The 17769-nt window shown below is 34.8% G+C and overlaps 1 protein-coding gene across 1 annotated transcript; it reads left to right on the top strand.

The window, feature by feature from the left end:
- The first annotated feature begins 10816 nt into the window (after positions 1-10816).
- LOC111920136 (alpha carbonic anhydrase 4) lies at positions 10817-14296 on the top strand. Its single transcript, XM_023915712.3, has 4 exons — positions 10817-10977; positions 11087-11189; positions 11452-11667; positions 14165-14296. The coding sequence occupies exons 1-4, from the start codon at positions 10817-10819 to the stop codon at positions 14243-14245; spliced, it is 561 nt and encodes a 186-aa protein (XP_023771480.3). The 3' UTR covers positions 14246-14296.
- The last annotated feature ends 3473 nt before the right edge of the window (positions 14297-17769 follow it).

The following is a 17769-nucleotide window of genomic DNA, read 5'->3' on the forward strand; positions in this document are numbered from 1 at the left end:
CTAGATCATGCGTGGGATATCTCGTCTCATGAGGCTTCAGCTGCCTCGATGCATATGCTATCACATGACCCCTCTGCATCAATACCACACCCAACCCCAAAATCGATGCATCACAATATACTACAAAATCCTCCATCCCTTCCGGGAGAGCTAATACCGGGGCTTCGCACAACCTCTGACGAAGTGTCTCAAAGGAGGTCTGCTGCTCGGGACCCCATGAGAATGCGACACCCTTTCGGGTCAATCTGGTAAGCGGCACTGCGATCTTGGAGAAATCCTTGATAAATCTCCGATAATACCCTGCTAATCCAAGGAAACTCCTGATCTCAGAGGGTGACTTTGGCACCTCCCAACCCATCACCGCCTCAACCTTGGCCGGATCGACCAGAATCCCTTCCTGGTTAACGAGATGTCCTAGGAACTGGACCCCCGTAACCAGAAATCACACTTGGAGAACTTTGCATAAAGCTTCTCCGATCTCAGTACCCCAAGGACCTCCCTCAAATGCTCCTCATGCTGCTCTCTAGATCTCGAATACACCAGAATATCATCGATAAATACAATCACCGAACGATCCAACATCGGCCTGCATACCCTGTTCATGAGATCCATGAACACCGCCGGGGCATTGGTGAGCCCAAAAGGCATCACCACAAACTCATAATGCCCATATCGCGTCCTGAATGCTGTCTTCTGGACGTCCTCATCCCGTACTCTCACCTGATGATATCCCGACCTCAAGTCGATCTTGGAAAACCAAGATGCTCCCTGTAACTGATCAAATAAATCGTCGATCCTCGGCAACGGGTAACGGTTCTTGACCGTCAGCTTGTTCAACTCCCGGTAATCAATACACATCCGGTGTGAACCATCCTTCTTTTTAACGAACAGAATAGGTGCTCCCCACGGCGAGCTGCTCGGCCGAATGAATCCCTTCCCCAGCAACTCCTGAAGCTGCGAGGATAACTCTTGCATCTCTGGAGGTGCAAGACGATAAGGTACCTTAGCTACAGGCGCAGCCCCCAGAACCAAATCAATACCAAACTCCACTTGCCTCACAGGAGGTACTCCCGGCAGCTCCTCGGGAAAGACATCTGGAAACTCACGTACCACCGGTACCTCCTCAACTGAACTCGGTCTCTCGGAAGTCGCCCGCGTATCCAACACATACGCCACAAAACCCTTACAGACCTGCTGTAGACACTGCCTTGCCCTAGCGGCCGAACAAAAGGCTGATCCCGAACGGGTACCCTCGCCGTACACCGAAAGAACTCCTCCACTAGGGTCTCGTACAATCACCAGTTGACGCTCACAGTCGATAACCGCACCGAATTGGCTCAACCAGTCCATGCCCACAATGACACAAACATCACCCATCGCAATAGGAATCAGATCAATCGGAAACTCAACCCCGAAGATCTCTAACACACATCCCCGGAAAACCTCCGTGGCACTAATCACTCTATCATCAGCTATAGAAACTCTTAGAGGCCGACTTAGTGCCTCGCGACTAACACTGATATGCTGACTAAAGGCCAAAGATACAAAAGACCGACTCACACCCGAGTCAAATAACACTAAAGCAGGTACGGAATTCACAAGAAAGGTACCAGCCACTACATCGGGCGCAGCGCGGACCTCCTCCGCAGTCAGCTGGAAGGCTCTCCCTCGAGCTCTCGGCGTCTCGGCCTTCACAGGCCGACTCTCTGTAGCTCTGATGGCGGCAGGAGCAGACCCCTGAGATGCTCCGCGCAACTGCGGACACTCGGCCTTCCGGTGTCCGGTCTGGTTGCAGTGAAAACACACTGCAAACCCCTTGGGGCAGTCCTTGGCCATGTGCCCCTCCTTGCCACATTTGTAGCAAGACCCCGCTCGACAAACTCCGTCATGACCCTTGCCGCACTTTCCGCAAGTGCGGCCCTTCTGGCTCCCTGGTCTGGGATCAGCAGGCTTGGCCCGCTTGGCAGCCGGCTGCGACTGTGCCGGTCGCCGATCCCTCCCTTGAGACTCCGCCTCCTCCCTGGCCTGAGTCTCAAGCTCAATCTCCTTCTTCCGGGCATTTGCCTGAAGCTCGGCAAATGTCCGGTACGAGGAGTTCGCAGCGAACTCCCGAATATCCCGCCTCAAGATGCTCAAGTAGCGGCTCATACGTGCCTGCTCAGTGGACACGTGCTCAGGGCAGAACATCGCCCTCTCGTGGAACATCCTCGTGATCGCTGTAACAGACTTAGTACCCTGCTTGAGGGTCAGAAACTCCTGTGCTAAACGCTCCCTCTCCACCTGTGGAACGTACTCATCCCGAAACATGGTGGTGAACCTCTCCCAGGTCACCGCAGAAAGCTCAGCAGGCGTATAATGCGCCGTCACAAACTTCCACCAGTCCTTCGCTCCCAAGCGAAGCTGGTTCAGCGCGAACCGGACCTTCAAATGCTCAGGAGACGAGCAAGTGAAGAAACACCCCTCAATATCAGATATCCACCTCATAGCTGCCACCGGATCCTGAGTACCATCAAACTCTGGTGGTTTTGTGTTGCTAAACTCACGGAACAGCAACGCATCCCCACCCTGCAGCCTCGCAGCAGCAATCGCTGCGGTAGCCGCTGCACCAGCAGCCTCAGAAAGAGCGGCATAACGCTCATCAAACGTCTCAATCAATGTGGTCTTTATAGACCCAAACATCTCCGGTATCTCTGCCCTGATGGCCGCAGCCACCTCCTCCTGAATGATCCGGCGGATCTCCTCCTCACTGGTACCACTGCTCTGGGGCATCAAACGTGTCCTCACCATGATCTACCTCTGAAATACGACATACGATAAATTAGAATCCACACGAGTATACTCACACTCGTCAACTTTTTCCTCCTTGATTCTTGGCATTCCAAAGATTCTGACTTGGGCTGCACACCGCTCCGGGGCTTCCAGTAGTACGGGCCCAATACTACTGTCCGCACCGCACCAGAATACACTCCAAGTCCTTCTCTTTGGATCCCAGGTCTCAAGTACTCTATCATGCATAGACCACTCTCTAATAGATCTCTCATAAGTCCCTCACTGCTACTTACTCACTCTCAAGCATCTCATAGCAGCTCACTTCTTCCTAGGCTAAGGCATCACAAATCAGGCCACCCTAGTCCTAATAGCAATACCTAGCCTACTCTAGCATGCGAATACATCATAACAATATCAATATCACATAATATACAAGGGTATTTTGGGAAATCACCGTTCGGGTGCTGACTGATCGTACACACATCTCTTGCTCTGCGTTTTTCAAAAATCTTTTACTCTTTTTGAAAATACATTTCAAATCCTCAGTTTGAGTTCAAATACGCCCGAAGGTGTACTCGAATCCCTCAAACCAAGGCTCTGATACCAACTTGTAACACCGTGAATTTCAAAATAATTTTTCGCAATAAAAAAACACATTTCTCATTTAATTTCATAAAACATTAAGTTTCAAATTCCAATCTGTATCATACAAATCCCAAGATCACATAAATATATCAAAGTCCCCTGCGTGTGTACAGATCAAGCCGGCGCCTTCCCACGGTTATCGCTGGTACCTGAAACAACAACACTAACATTGTAAGCACGAAGCTTAGTGAGTTCCCCAAAATACCACATAAAACACATATTAGCCACTCGAGGCTATAACTCTATGGGTCCGTGCACCCAACTCTGTGAACCCTCAGGTTCTAACTCTAGGAACCTTTCGGTTCCAACCCTGTAATCATGCACAACATAAATCACATAGAAATAATGCAGTACAACACATGGCATACACATAACATACATACACTAACACATAGCTCTGATTACCTACTCAAGGTAAAGTATAGTGAGAAGACTCACCTCGCGCGTCTCGGTATCTCACAAACCCTGGAAACCCCTCGTGCTCAATCCTCCGAGCTCTAATCCTCCTACAACATCACATGACTCTAATTAACACTTTTTATCTCTAAGGTTGACTATCCCTAAGAAGTCAACACAGGTCAACGGTCAACGGTCAACTTCAACCGGACTCGGCGAGTGCACACGGCAACTCGGCGAGTCTAGACGTTCTCACCAAATCTCTAGGATTCCCTTTCTACACGTCGAGTACTCCCCCCTGACTCGACGAGTTTCACCTGGCAGAAATCGCGGGGCCACCCCGACTCAACTCGCCGAGTCTCAAGAACGACTCGGCGAGTCCCAGCTCGACTCAGTCCACTTTTGACAACCCTCTCTAACTCGCCCTGACTCACTGAGTCAACCCCTGACTCGACTGGACCACTCACTGACCGGTCCAAAGGCAATCTTCAAGCTACTCGCCGAGTCTACTCATCGGACTCGGCGAGTCCGTGCCATGCAATCACTCAAACTTGCTTCTAAGGTCAGATCTACTCCAACAATTCATAGATCTGGCCCTCCTAGACTGATTCACCACGTAAAGCCCCAGACTTGGTGCATAAACAACCTCTATATGACCATATATGAAGAATTATCAACAAATCTCACTACTCAAGGTCATAACCTCCATTGTTCTCTATAAAGCTTGATGAATGAGGCTCTCTGGACCTCTATGGATCCAGATCCGAAGTCTCATCACTAGCAAGGGACTATTTGGCGATCCAATCAACTCAACAAGGTCACAAGAAACCCTAAAATCAATTATACTTCACAAAACAGGAGATGAGCCGAAATCATACCTTTAGATTGAAGAGCTAAGCTTCAAATCCACCGAATAACAGTCTCCTTTGCCTCCTCTTGGCTAGAACCTCCCTCTTCTTTGCTAAACAACACACAAATGTCAAGAAATGCTTCCTTTCTCTCTCAAATCGCTAAAGCACTCTAGGGTTTCTCTCTATGGACTGTTGGGTGCAAATGACGACCATAAGGCCCTTTAAATTGGTCCCAAACCCGAGAAATTAGGGTTTCATTAAACAGCATGGACTCGCCGAGTCCATATCCTGGACTCGCCGAGTCCAGACGAATCCCGCATCCAGGATATCTAGAATGGAGGAATATATGATCCCTTATCTAAGGACACGCGTATCTGATAGGATCAGAGTTGACAGCGGCTTTGGAAAGCTACGATTGCAGATCAGGATCTGAAGTCATACGCATAATAGTTATTAGACTTATCCAAGTGGGAGACTGTTGGATTAGTGTCTAAGTCCATAACTATTTTGGTATGTACTTGACCCGATGGTGCATGGTCCTTTTGGGTTGCCTTTACCAAAGCAACTTGATTGGAGAAATAAATAGAGAGAGAGGTTATTATGATTTATTAATATGTTATAAGAAGAATATATTAAAGGAGAAATCATATTTGTTTAATTAATATTGGTCAATAATTAATTAAGAATTAATTTTGTGATCAAGTGCAATTAATTAAACTAGAGGGGCTGAATTGTAATTATGTGATAGTTACAAAATAAGGTAAGGATTATCTTAAATATAGGGTGAACGAATTTAAGGTGATAATGCCTTAGAATTCGACTAGGATAAGGGTTTCTAAGACTTATCTTATGGTTGCTTGGTGGGCAAGCAACTAGATAAGGATAAGGACTAAAACCCTAATCTTTACACCTATATAAACCCCCTAAGGCTCATGAATTCGTCCAACCCTTCCCAAGAAGTCCTAAGGACGAATTCCTACCTCTCTCCTCTCTCTTTATACCTTCTCCATTTGCTCTTGGTGTTTGTAAGCCATTAGAGGAGTGACACTTGTGACTCTAAGCCTTCCAAAGTCAATTCAATGAGGAATTGGGATTGTTATTACTACATAACAATCAAGGTAATATCTTAAACCTAATTATATGTTAATATTGATTTCCATATGCTAGAATTAGGGTTTATAGTCTTGGATTCAAAGCATGTACAATAGAGAAACCTAGATCCAAGCATTAGGGTTTGTATGAGCACATAGGATGTCTTATGACCAAAACCCATCAAAGTCTCCATATATTAGTTCAGGAATTGTAAAAATGGTCCCATAAGTAAAAAGAAATTTATGCCCTCTTGTGCAAGTGAGGGGTTTAACAGCCACAAACAAGCAAAAGTTAACTCCAGGGACATGTTCCATATAAAAACCTCTCAATAAGGACCAAAATCTAATTTTTAAAAGGTTTGGACCATATCCACAAACAATGGCAAACCACAGGGACCATTTTTGCATTTATATATATATATATATATATATATATATATATATATATATATATATATATATATATATATATATATATATATATATGACAAAATTGCAAAAATGGTCCCTATGGTATGCATTTTTTTGGGGGTTTTAGTCCAAACCATGACTTTTTTGGTACTTATTTTCTATTTTTTCTTTCTTTTTAAATCTAATACTACTATTTTATTTATTTTAATAATTAAAAAACAAGAAGGGAGCTCCCTCTCCCTCCCTCTCTCCTCTCTCTCTCTCTCTCTCTCTCTCTCTCTCTCTCTCTCTCGTTTCAATACCTAAAGATACAATCCACCATCATCTTCTTCAATATCCTCGTCTTCTTCATAAAACCCAACTCCTCACCACCATATATCCTTCCAGCCACCACAAATCAACCACCGACATCACGATCAGAAATCAAGGTTTGTGCAATCATCCTTACTCATGCTCAAATCACACACACACATACACACACACACACACACACACACATATATATATATATATATATATATATATATCAAAAGCTCACCATCAGCTCCTTACCGCCCCTTTCTTACAAATCTGGAATGTCGCTCACATTTTCAGTGGTTATTTAGATTTCAAGAAGGTTCCCCGAATCGTTTCCTTCTTCAAAATCTGATTTTGTTCTTGTTATCTCTAATCAATCCATGGAGGTTTTCTATTAAATTGGTTCATCCACCCTTTGTGCAGAAGAATTTAGTTCGTTTCCTGAGTGAATAGCAAAAGAAGGGAGCGATTAAATTACTGGAAATATCAACAAACCCAATTTTTTGTCCACATTTGATTGAATTCGGAAGAGACACACTTAACATATTGGATGCTAGATCGAGATAGGTGATGTTTGGCAGAACGAATAAAGCAGATGGGGGTGTTCCAATTAGTGAGTTGGATGACAAGTCGAGATGATGAAGCTGGTTAAGTTTTCCAAATTGTTTAGGAAGGTTACCCGAAAACGAGTTATTGCTTAAAAGAACTGTAATCACTCCTTTAGGCAACAATGGAAGTTCAGAATTGTTGTGATCTTGGTAATTGACGAAGGAAAATGACATGTTAATTTGTTGATATTTAAGCTCAAAAAGGTAAGATTTGATAACGAATCGAACCCGTTAGGGATAGGTTCATTGATGAAATTTCCATCCAATGTTAAAGTATGAAGCTTTTGTAAAGTTGAAATGTCATTTGGGACAGAACCAAACATAAAATTTGAGCTCATATCCAAGATTTCAAATGAATGGAATCTATGGATTTGTTGAATGCAAGGTGTTGAAGGACCGCGTAAAAGAAAAAGGAAGAAATGGGTGTTGGAAATGAGAGAGAGAGAGAGAGAGAGAGAGAGACAGAATGTAGGCCCCATAATTTTTATTAATAATACTTCAAATTAAATAGCAAAAACCATTAAAAAAAATATATATCAGAAGGGTATTTTAGTCTTTTTAGTTTTCTGAGAAACCAAAAACACAACGAAACTAACTCAAAATGGCCACCAATCCAAAAAAGTCATGGTTTAGACTAAAACCCCAAAAAAATGAATACCACAGAGACCATTTTTACAATTTTGTCAATATATATATATATATATATATATATATATATATATATATATATATATATATATATATATATATATATATATATATATACTATAAAGCATATTAAATTCAGATATATAAATTAATTTACATGATTTAAACTAAACACGGCTATTAATTATTTACTTCAAATATATAAACATGCAATATAAATATAAGGTATAAACATAAATATTTTATTTAAAACTGATAATTCTTTTTAATAATAACTAATAATAAAATCAAATAATTATTTTTTTGTAAGAAAATTATTCGCCCGAAGAGTTATTTCTCGTCGCCGCTTTGCGCGGCTACAGATCTAGTATGTGTGTGTGTGTGTCTATATATATATATATATATATATATATATATATATATATATAAAATACATTATAAATGAAATTTCACTGTTTCTAAAAATAACTTCAATATAATAATATTATTTTCTTAAGACGTCCAAACGATTTAGCCAATAATACAAGTAACAACCAATAAAATAATATTAAATTTATAACTTAACCCTATTTAGGTGGAAAGATAGACAAAGATTCATACTAAAAATATATTATGCCTAAAATAAAATTAACAAATCTTTATCTATTGTACCAAATAAAAAATGTGTCCCATATATTGTGAAAATTTTGAAATCCTAGACGGCGATTCAAATTTTAAAATTGAAGGTTACAATTATGTTTTTATTATTGAGGATAATACGTGGATAATAAATTAAAATATGTCAAATAATATTGATTATAATATTTATCTTTATTATACAAAATACACAAAAGTACAAGTTAGTTATTAATATAGATTATTAATATAAAGTGAAAATGACCGACAAAGTTATTCTTTTTTTTTTTTTTGAAATTTAAAACTTCTACTTTTTAAATAAAGTGGTAATAAAAATTATTATACATATATACACGTCATTTATATTAAATCTGAAAATAAGAATTATCAAAATTAATTTCAATATAAAGAAAATAAAACGATGCATTTTACATGTTTTTTATTATTATTTTTATATTTGAAAATATTTGACATAACAAGAAAGTAAGTCTTAAATAAAAACATACTGAATGATTAATAATTCTTGACAATAAAAATCAAACATGTCTAATTTAAATTGACCGGAAACCAACTATTTTAATAATACTATATTGATTAATATCCAATAAATTATTAAATACAAAGTCTTCGTATTATAATTTAATATGTATACCACAAAAAAAATAGAAAAATATGGATACTATAACAAAAATCTTGTAAAAAGACTAGATGTGTAATTTGCCCTATTATTTAAAAAAAAAAAAAACTCGAAAATTTAGACATATTTTGATTTTTAATAAGAAACTACCTTTTTACCCAAAACAATAATATAATTTTATTTTTAACACAAAATAATAATGCAACTTATATGTTAAAAGAAAACAACATACAAAATATTTTGAAACTAAAAATTGTACATTTATTTTTGACGAAAGATAATAATAATTTTTTATTTTTAACCCAACAATACACATCTTTACTTCATTGTGTTATTTCTGGATTTTTATATGTTTCCGTAATGAAACAAATCGTTGCAAGAAATCTATTTATTGAAGTTTTTAACTTTCGTTTAAAAACTATTCACCGAAATGAAACTAATTGCTGAAACAAAGTTATTGACGCACGTGACATTGCACGGGTAGATGGCTAATATATAAATATATATAATTGTTTTGGGTTTGGTAAAAAATTGAAATAAAATATGGCAGAAAAGAGAAAACAACGATTGGAGGTTTTCTTGGTTGTCTATCATTTGCCAAACATAGTAAAAATAAGGTTTACAAAATTTGAACCTTAACGCAAGGATATTCATTCAGTTAGAGGATCCCGCTATTCTCTCAGATCCATATATAAATACTTGTAAGCTTATAATTCACGAACGCAATTCATATGAAACCTCTCTTCAAATCCAAACCCACCATGACAAACCCTAATCTCTTATCACTTGCCCTCCTTTCGTTGCTTTCCTTCATCTCGATATGCAGTGTAAATGCATCGAGAAGATTGGGTATGGTCTATTGTATATTTCTGTTTTATTTGAGTAAAATGTTCAATAATTACGTACCATTAATTTGGTCAAAACACATGGGTGTCGATGCCTCGATGGCTTTAATGCCAGACGTGAAAGGAAATTCCTAAGTTGGTATATATGTGTGTTTAGAGATTAAGAAGACAGCTAGATGTAAATAAACGAAAAGAACACTCCGGCCACCTGAATAACATTACGTTGTTCTTTCTCTTCCAGAGCTCCATCATCAAGAATCACCTGCTTTTTAATTACCAATGGCGTCGCCTTGCCCCAGGCCTTGTTGATCACAGTTCTTGGAAAACTTTGAAATGACTTCTTTGGGTCTTGAAATGCAAATATGTTGTAACAATTTTGTGGAGTATATAGATTTTTTTTAGAAAATGTTTTATTAAAATCTTTTGAAACACCCAAGAAACAAGGTTTGATCGCGTCTGTTATCCATAGATTAATAATATGCACTTTTATTTAACGTTTAGTTATTATCCATATATAGGGTTGAGAGAGGGTACAATTAATATATACGTCTATATTGAGTCTAACAAGAAACCCAAACACAATTATGTCTTAAAAATCAAAATGTGTAATGACCGGATATATACGATTTTCTTATTCTTCTTTATAATTATAATATACATTTTCTTCTTATACGTCAATATATACACATCTTGTTAACTGCATGCATGCAAATCTGAAACTGACAACAGGCCATGCACTTATTTAACAGCGGACGTAGACAAGCAATTCGGGTATGCAGCCGGGGCTCCAAATGAACCAGCGAAATGGGGAAGTCTTAGGCCGGACTGGAAAACTTGTGAGATCGGAAAATTTCAGTCTCCTCTTAATATCGACACCAAACAAGCACAAATGCAACCACCCGACTTGAAAATGGCTTATAAGGACGCACCAGCTAAACTTGTCAATATAGGCTTCTTTCTTAATGTATCTAAACTTAGTCCTAGCTCTTGTTTACATATTTACATGTTACCATCATCATTATATATTGTTATTGTTTCAAGTTTTCTAATTTTTCAGATAGAATGGCAAGGAGATGCCGGAGGAATATCAATAAATGGCGTAAATTACAACCTAGTTCATTCTCATTGGCATTTTCCCTCTGAGCATACTATTGATGGGAAAAGGTAGTACGTGTTTTGTAGCATGTTATGCTCACGTTTTTTTTTTTTTTTTGCACAGAACTCTCCAAAATTTAACCGCTTTAATATGCGTATGCATGCTTTCTTTATATAGGTTTGATGCCGAACTACATTTGGTTCATAGCAGCGAAAAGGAAGAACTGGCAGTTATGGCCAGCCTTTACACCATTGGACAACCTGATCCCCTAATTCAAAGCGTATTTAACTCTCTCTCTCTCTCTCTCTCTCTCTCTCTCTCTCTATATATATATATATATATATATATATATATATATATATATATATATATATATATATATATATATATATATATATATATATATATATATATATATATATATATATATATATATATATATATATATATATATATATATATATGCTTTTCTAGCTGAAATCTAACTATCTAAGTATAAAGACAAATATATGATAAACGTATGGTTTAATTAATCGATGCAGCTGGCAGACAAGATGAAGGGGCTTACTGATACCAAAGGGATTGATGTAGGGACAATAAGTGCAAGTAATATAAAGTGTGGGGGCACAAAGTATTTCAGATATATCGGTTCGCTTACAACTCCTCCATGTACGGAGGGTGTCACTTGGACAATCGCAGAAAAGGCGAAAACAATTTCACAAGACCAAATCCAAATGATTAAAGAAGATCTCGAACGTGTAAGTCTTGCTTTCCATTTTGCATTTGACTTAAATATATCTAAAACATGCATGCACATATCGCCAATTTGTATATGTGCAAATAGGTAATGCATGTGATATATTAATTGGGTCATTATAAATAAAAGTTTAGATTTAACTGTTTTTAAGCTTGATTAAGATGTTCTTTTGGGGCTAATCACTAAAAACCAAAAGCAGAAGCAGGTTCCATAGGTCATAGTCTTGAACAATATATATCACTAATAATCACACTATATTATAGACGATGTATTTTTTCTTTCATCATATTAATTTGAAATTCTCATTTATTTATTTTTTTACCAGATTCATTTGAAACTCCCATGACTTTTCAATTTTTTTCTAATAATGATGATAAGTGGGTTAATAAAATTAAATAAATATCAAACCTAAAGTATAATCATATATAAACTAAATTTCAATATTAAAAGAATATATTTACTTTCTTATAAAGTTATGTTTTTTTAACTTTTTACATATTATACTTAATTTATTAGTTTTAATATATTGTTGGATGTAAATCATTATCATTTTAAAGCTACAATTTTTGAACAATTTCTATAAAATATTTAAATTATAAACTTAAAAATAACAATATGGGTCCAACTTAAATATAAAATTTTAGTTTAACTTAAACCACTCAAATAATATTTTGTAAACAGTTAAAAGTGATAAATTGTAGTGTCTTTCTAATAATGATTACAATTTGGTTAATAAGGTTAAATAAATATCAAACCTAAAGTGTAATCATAAATAAACTAAATTTCAATATTAAAATAATATATTTACTTCTACTTTATTATAAAGTTATGTTTTTAACTTTTTAATATATTATACTTAATTTATTAGATTTAATATGTTGTTGTATGTAAACTATTATCAATTAAAATTACAACTTTGGAACAGTTTAGACAAAATACTTAAACTGTTAATTTAAATATAACATTACAATGTCAACTTAAATATAAATTTGAGTTCCATTTAAAAAATCCAAAGAATATATTTTGTGAATAGTTAAAAATGGTAAATTGTAATGCTAAACGCAAAAACTAAATTATAATATCAGTTTAACTAAAATATTTCCTAAAGATATTTGTATAATCATTAAAAGTTTTCAAATAAATAGCTTAAAATAACTTACAATAACATGTTAAAAATAACTCTATATAAATGATTATATTGTTACCCTTAAAATCAAAAAACAATGTCTATTATTTTAAATAATTATAATGATAGACATTAAAACGTTAAGAAAATAAATTTTAAAAAATTAATTAACAATAACAAAAACTATAAATAGCATTAAGCCATATATTATATTTAATTTTATTTATGAATAACTCGCAGGTAGAAGTCATTTAAACGGTTGAGATTATATAATTATAATAGATGTATATATTATCATATAATTCAAAATAATCAATATATTATATCAATTTAGTATACGAATTATTATATCAAATTTAACAACAACGTTATTGTTATATTTAAAAAAAAACATATATTTGTAAAGATTTCAACTATATAGGTGTTTCTGCGCAACGTGCGAGCATTCGCCTAATTACCTAATATTCAAAATGCATTTCATTCACAGAATTGCTTTTTCCTTGGTCTCCTACACTAGAAATATCCTTAAAAATTCATATTTTTTACACACGAAACTGATGTCAGTGTTGCAATAAGAAAAGAAATTCATATTCTTGTAGTTGGGAGTGAGGACCATTGATAAAATATTATAAAAGTTCATGCTTATAACAACTAGTGAAATTTTATGATTTTAACATGATAATTGGTTAATTTAGTTAACCCATGTTTGAATTATACATATTTCAACCTTTGGGTAGGCTAATGTTAAAAAAAATATATGTCATATACTAAAGTTATAAAGAGTCTTCATTTTGACTTTAAATTTCGAAAATGGAATTAACATTTTCTCTTAAATCTGAAAAAATTATATCAATCAAAATTTGATTAACTAGAAATGGAATAAGGTTGTCCTAGACGCGCTACAACTAGCTTATTTTTCGAATTATTTTATATTATTATATTTGATAAACCAAAAGGTAGCTGACAAATTAATTTATTAAAACGTTAGCTTTTTAAAGCTATTTAAACTAGTTTATAAGAAGTTTTTTAAAAAATTCTCGAATATATCTTTAATTAATTATAATAAACAGATTCTTCTAAATATCTTTTTATATCATTTTATATCTTCCAGCTAGTTTATCAACTAAGTTTTTACCAAATGTCAATTTTTATCAGTTATCGTATAAATTAGCAACTAGTTTTCAGCTAACAACTAGTTTTTAAGCTATCGAATAGCTTTGTTCAATAGTTTTGTTCGGCTATCCGCTAACTTTTAAGCTAGTCTACCAAACATAACCTAAATAGTTAATGATCATTAGGGACGGATAAAAATATTTGATATTATAATTATAAGAATATAAAATGACTTGTTAATTTTTTGTTTCTCTTTTAGGAATTTCAAGAAAATTCAAGGCCAATTCAGTTATCCGGAGAAAGGTCAATTTTGCAATTTGATTTACCTAGCGAACAATAAGAAGAATGGTCAACTCATGGATAACATTTTATATGTAAAAGTTAAAATTTGTAGAAATATTCATTATGTTTTATTAATTTTACATCTCTATGAAATCCAAGATTATGTTTTTGCTCATATTTTATTCTTCGAATTGATTACAATTTACAACACATACACACACACACATACACACACACACACACACACACACACATATATATATATATATATATATATATATATATATATATATATATATATATATATATATATATATATATATATATATATATATCCTTGTCAAACTCCTCATTGTCTATATCCTTTTTTTATATATCTTTTTGTTATTTATATTTAATTTATTTAAGTATAAAATGTTGTTTACAACTATATCCAATATTTGTTTGTAAAGAATTGTTGCAGGAGGGTAGAATTATTCAACTCTTAAAGATATTTGGATTGCGACTCACTTCTTCCAAAATTCAGATGGCACACAGGTCTTACCTGTACCCAGTTGAGATTCGTAGCATATAATGTAGTTTGTGTGCATATGAGCTCATTTTCACTAATTACTCACACATACACTCTTCATTTTCTCTCTATTTTTAGGGTTTCCTCCTAAGGTTTCGGTCGTTGTTCTTATGTTTGTAATTTCTATTCATTTCTTAATTAAATTGAGAGTATTATAGGTTGAGTGTTTTAGTGAGGATTTTTATAATGAGTTATTGAGTGTTGTAGTGAGTTTTCAGCTGTAAGTTCCTTCAAAACCAACTGATTCTCACTTGCAATAAAATAATTGTTGATGTTGTCGTATTTTAGTGTTTTATTCATGGTATCAGATCGAGGTACTGCTTGTTCTTGATTTTTTATTATTTCGCATCTAGATGTAGATATGTTGGTTTTTGGTTGATCTAGGGTTTCTATGTTTTTTTGTAATTCTCCTGCTCGATTGAGGGTTTTGTGTCTCCTTGGGTCTGTTCTTAATATCGAAGGCTATCGATCGTTATGCAATCCTTTTTGTTGACATTGTCATCTCCAGTAATCCTTTGTCACCATGTTTAGTAATAAACATCTAGGTTAACTATTGTTATCCTAACAGCCAATGCTAAGTTTCTGCAATCAACGCTAAACTTGTGTAAACGAGTTCTACAAATGGAGGTGATCCAGGGTAACTGAATGCCTTTCTGCTTCAGTGTTTGATTGTGTTGATCTAATGAGTCTACATTGATGCTTGCAGAGATTTTTGTGGAATCACTGTAGGTTTTGCATGCTTATTTTGTGTTTGGGTTTATCCTGGGTTGATTTATTTGTGCTTCTCTGTGAGTGTTTTTTGTGTATATCTTATGTTGTTAAGTTTCCTGTCTTGTTAATATGACTGGTAGTACTCTTGAAACTGGTGAATCATCTAATAAGAATGAAACTATTGATTTTGATGATCCTCTTTATTTGCATAACAATATTGTTACCACTATTATTAGTTTTAAACTTCTTGGAACTAAAATTTTTAGGATATGGAGGAGCTCTATGACAAAAGCTATGAAGGCTCGAAATAAAATTGGATTTGTTGATGGTACTTTTGTTAAAATGAAGGATAATCATGTTAAATCACTTTAGTGGGATAAAGTAAATGCTATAGCGTTCTTGGATCTTAGGATCTCTATCTATGTCTATATGTGGTGGGCATGCTTGTTCTAAATTTGCTCTTGATGTTTGGATTGAACTTTTTGATACTTATGATGGTTCGGTTGTGTTTAACTTACATCAGCGTATTAATTCTCTTACTTAAAGTGGCTTAAGTGTTGCTGATTATTTTAATAAACTTGATGCTTTTTGGAAGGATTTTGATGGTCTTACTAATTTGACTGATTGTACTCGTGAAGCTGCTAGTTTAATAATCATTCAAAGTTAATGAATTTAATGTAGTTTCTCAGTGATTTAGATAACTCCTTTAGTCAGGTTAAGAATCATATTTTGCTTCTTGAACCTTTGCCTAATGTGAAAACTGCTTTTTCAATTGTTTCTAGAGAAATTTTTTGTAACTGTATCATCTAATAGAACTTAATCTTCTGGTTTTTATTGGTAAAGTTAGTGACACTAGGAAATCTAAAGGTAGAAATCAGATTTTTCAATGCAAGCATTGTGGTCTCAAAGGTCATACCATTGAGAATGAGTCTTCTAACACTTCTACATGCTCTGTGGATAAGGTTGATAAACTTTTTTCTTACTTCTGATCAATATTCTAAAATCATCTCCCTTCTGAATGAGAAACAATTTGCTGATGAGATGTCTTCTAATGCCAATATGGTAGGAATTTCTTATAATAATGTGTCTCCTAGTAATAATAATTGGGTTACTGATTCATGAGCAAGTCAACATATGACTATTGCTGAATCACAGTTAATTAATATTGTGGATATTTCTAAGTTAAATCTTAAAGTTGATCATCCAAATGGATCAACTGCTAGACTTAATAAAATTTGAAATATGCACTTGTCTAATTCTATGTCCTTACTTGTTGTACTTTTTTTTTGGAAAGGGAACTTCCCTAACGAGGGTTTCCGGGCCAGCTTTCGCGCACCGACTAATCCCCCGCTGCAAACATAAAGCTTTGCTTCATGCCCTGGAGTCACTGCAGGCGAACCTCCATGGCCACAAGGGCTTCTTACTTGTTGTACTTGAACGCCATTCTATAGGAAATAGGCGGTCTAGTCGTGAATTTAAACTACCTCAAAATTTGAATGATTATATAATTAAGGGAAAGTACAAATATGGTATAGAAAGAAATGTTAGCTATGCTTTTCTTGATTCTAAAAATAAATGTTTTGTTTCAAATCTAATTAAAATATTGAACCACAAACTTATTTTGAGGTTGCAAATGATCCAAATTGAGTCAAATCCACGAATGAGAAAATGGAGGCATTATATAGGAATCATACTTTGATAATGACCGATTTACCTCCTAATAGAAAACCTATAGAATGTAGGTGGGTGTATAAAATTAAATACAAGTCAATTGGAGAGGTTAAGAGATATAAATCCAGATCGGTGGCTTAAGATTACAATGAGCAAAAGGGAATTCACTATGAGGAGACTTTTTCTCCAGTTGCCAAAATGGTGACAATTAGAATTGTTATTACTCTTAGTATTAGTTCAAATTAGTCTTTATGTCGGTTTGATATTAACAATGTTTATCTGTATGGTGATTACGTTGAATATGTTTATATAAGTCTGCCTATTGGATATCATTCCAAAGGGGACAAAAGAGTTTGTAAGTTGTTAAAATCTCTATATGGTCTAAAATATGCTCCAAGAAAGTGGAATGAAAAGTGATGCTCATTTCTTTTTTATTTTGGAGTTGTTCAAAGTATAAATGATTTTTCTTTATTTGTTATAAACATAAATGATATTGTTGTTGTGTTATTGATTTATGTTGATGATATCATTTTGATTCGAAATAATTTGGGTGAAATTAACAAAGTTAAAGATTTTTTAAAATCAATAAGGATTTATGGAAGTTAAAACTTTACCTTGGAATTGAGGTT

Source organism: Lactuca sativa, chromosome 8 (genome assembly GCF_002870075.4).
Source record: "Lactuca sativa cultivar Salinas chromosome 8, Lsat_Salinas_v11, whole genome shotgun sequence".
Taxonomy (NCBI): domain Eukaryota; kingdom Viridiplantae; phylum Streptophyta; class Magnoliopsida; order Asterales; family Asteraceae; genus Lactuca; species Lactuca sativa.